Source organism: Microtus oregoni, unplaced genomic scaffold (genome assembly GCF_018167655.1).
Source record: "Microtus oregoni isolate MIOR12 unplaced genomic scaffold, Mior012 000030F_ref0000283, whole genome shotgun sequence".
NCBI lineage: Eukaryota > Metazoa > Chordata > Mammalia > Rodentia > Cricetidae > Microtus > Microtus oregoni.
Window position 1 is genome coordinate 1576116 of NW_024543089.1, and position 2519 is coordinate 1578634.

Sequence of the window (2519 nt, forward strand, 5' to 3'; positions counted from 1 at the left end):
ATTCTTAATTGCCCGCTCAACAAGGCAGAGGGGGCTCAGCTAATGGCTCATTAAAACACACGAATAAATCAAACAAAATACAGGATTTGAGGAATTCCATTACATGTGCTTGTGGTAAATCAAAGGGACAACTGATTTTGAGTAATAGCCTCTGAGTACTTTTAGTGTCTCAATAAAATGAAGAAAGAGTTCATGTAATTCTTCTATTGGGCCAGAGTCTCAGTAAATTCTTGAGTGCTTACAGGAAGATACTTGGGAATGTAATAAAGTATAACACTGAAAATCAAACCACAGCAAATTCCAGGGCAAAGAAACGATGAGCATTTTCTTACTATATGCCACAAGTGATTAAAGTGCAATTAATATATGAATGTGTTATAAATTAAACTTAATAACCCAGGGAAATATTTTCATGGGAAAGGTGAGTGAGGTGAATGGAGCCAATGGCATGTGGGCACACCCAACGTGAGGATATATAACTTGAAGTTCAGACCGTGACATTCAAACGCACAGCATTGTCTCACTGACACCTAACTGATCTCACATCTGTCAAAATGACCTACAGCTGCTGTTCCGGAAGCTTCTCCTCTAGATCCTACGGGGGTCAACTACACTACCCCTACTCTTCCTGTGGCTCTTCCTACTCCCGCCACCTGATCAACAGCTCTAACTTCTGCCCTCCCAGGATCTTCCATCTGGGCTCCTCTCTCCACAGCGGCTGTCGTCAGAACTGCTTCCAGCCCATCAGATGCCAGACTTCCCGTGTGGTGCACACCTCCTGCCAGCGGCCTTGCTATCGCCCAAGGGTCTCCAGCTTCTGCCGCCCCTGTAGGACCACATATGCTGGCTCTCTGGGTTTTGGGTCCAGCAGTTGCCATTCCCTGGGCTACGGGTCAAGGAGCTTCTACACTTCAGGCTGTGGCTTCAGACCTGTGAGTTATGGAGTCCGTGGTTACCCTTGCTCTGGCTATGGATCTAGATTCTGCCACCCAACCTATGTGATTTCCAGAAACTTCCAGTCTTCTTGTCACAGGCCCATCTGTGGATCAGCTATCTACAGATCAAGTTGCTGAACTTCCTGATTATAAGTGAATGGTCTGAGTTAACATAGTGCTTTCCTAGTAAGACTAATCTCTCTCTGCTTCTTTTCTCTGGAAAGACTAGATCTATTGAATTAAGAAATGAATGAATAACCAAAATATAAATTCAAATGTCTTTTGAAACAGTTGATTACCTATTCATAAATTCTTAGACTGTTTATGGAAGTACAGTTATAGTTGACCTAATAAAATCATTTTTTTCCTTGCATCAAATACCGTCTTTTGATTCTTTGTTGACTCTCAAGTTTTGATTTGTGATCTATCTTTGAGACTAGGTGCTCTCCGACTATCTTCCCTAGGAAATCCATTTACATAGGACATATGTATATAGAGATATATACATATATACATATCTCATACACACACACTATATATATATATATATATATATATATATATATATATTCTCTAAGCATTCCACTGACTATCATGTGATGGGTAAAAGCCTGCTGGAATTTTCAGCAGTATCATTGAAAATACACCCACAGGAGAGTCAACCAACTCCTGTTTTCAATGAGACATTATGCTGACAATCATAGCTGATTTTTAGCTTACATGTTCTACACAACATTGAGTTAGAGCTTCCTCAAGAAGATGTGAACTAGATGTCGAAACCTTAAACAACAACAAAAAAACCATTCAATTTTGAAAGAAACACCATGATATACTGACATGATCAGATAAAACATGGAATGTAGGGCAGTAGAAATTATTATGTTTGTCTTTAAATATAGGAGAAAAATGCATTTGCCTGGGCATGTGAGACAGAGATAGAGGGACAAAGACAAGACTGACGGGCTTTCTGCACATAATTCAAGGATACTTGAAAATCGACAAAATAACAGATTATGCAACACCACATTTGGTTCTGGGACTTAAACCCTGAACTTTGCACATGCTAGGTGAACACACTGCTACTGAGCCACATACCCAGCCTCAGATGTTATAAATACAACGAGAAGATTAGGATTTCAGGCATCAGACAACATGGTGATACTTTGTATCCTCTGATCTCTGAGTACCTAGAAGCTCCTGTTTGCATAGTTTTCCTCTAATGCACAATGCTTTCCTGATCTTTTTCAACTCTTCTTTCAGTAAATCAATCTCTCTCTCTGTCTCTCTCTGTCTGTCTGTCTCTCTCTCTGTCTGTCTGTCTCTCTCTGCCTCTCTCTCTGCCTCTCTCTGTGTCTCTCTCTCTGTGTCTCTCTCTCTGTCTGTCTCTGTCTCTCTGTCTCTCTGTCTCTCTCTCTGTCTCTCTCTCTCTCTCTCTCTCTCTCTCTCTCTCTCTCTCTCTCTCTCCACATCTGTGTTCTCTCTCCTCTAGACTGCTATTGTTTCACTGGCTGATTGGATGATGGTGACAGGAACGTAACGGATCCATCACTCACCCAGGAAAAATGTTTGCAACCCCATTTAAGT

At 41.2% G+C, this 2519-nt stretch overlaps 1 protein-coding gene across 1 annotated transcript; it reads left to right on the plus strand.

Annotated features, from left to right (window-relative positions):
* Nucleotides 1-542: 542 nt before the first annotated feature.
* On the plus strand, nt 543-1073 carry LOC121465239 (keratin-associated protein 13-1-like). Its single transcript, XM_041678427.1, has one exon. It carries the CDS (start codon nt 555-557, stop codon nt 1071-1073), a length of 519 nt encoding a protein of 172 aa, XP_041534361.1. The 5' UTR covers nt 543-554.
* Nucleotides 1074-2519: the final 1446 nt, after the last annotated feature.

Excerpts from the sequence above, each read along its gene's own strand:
- LOC121465239 (XM_041678427.1), top strand. The coding sequence starts at position 555 with ATGACCTACAGCTGCTGTTCCGGAAGCTTCTCCTCTAGATCCTACGGG.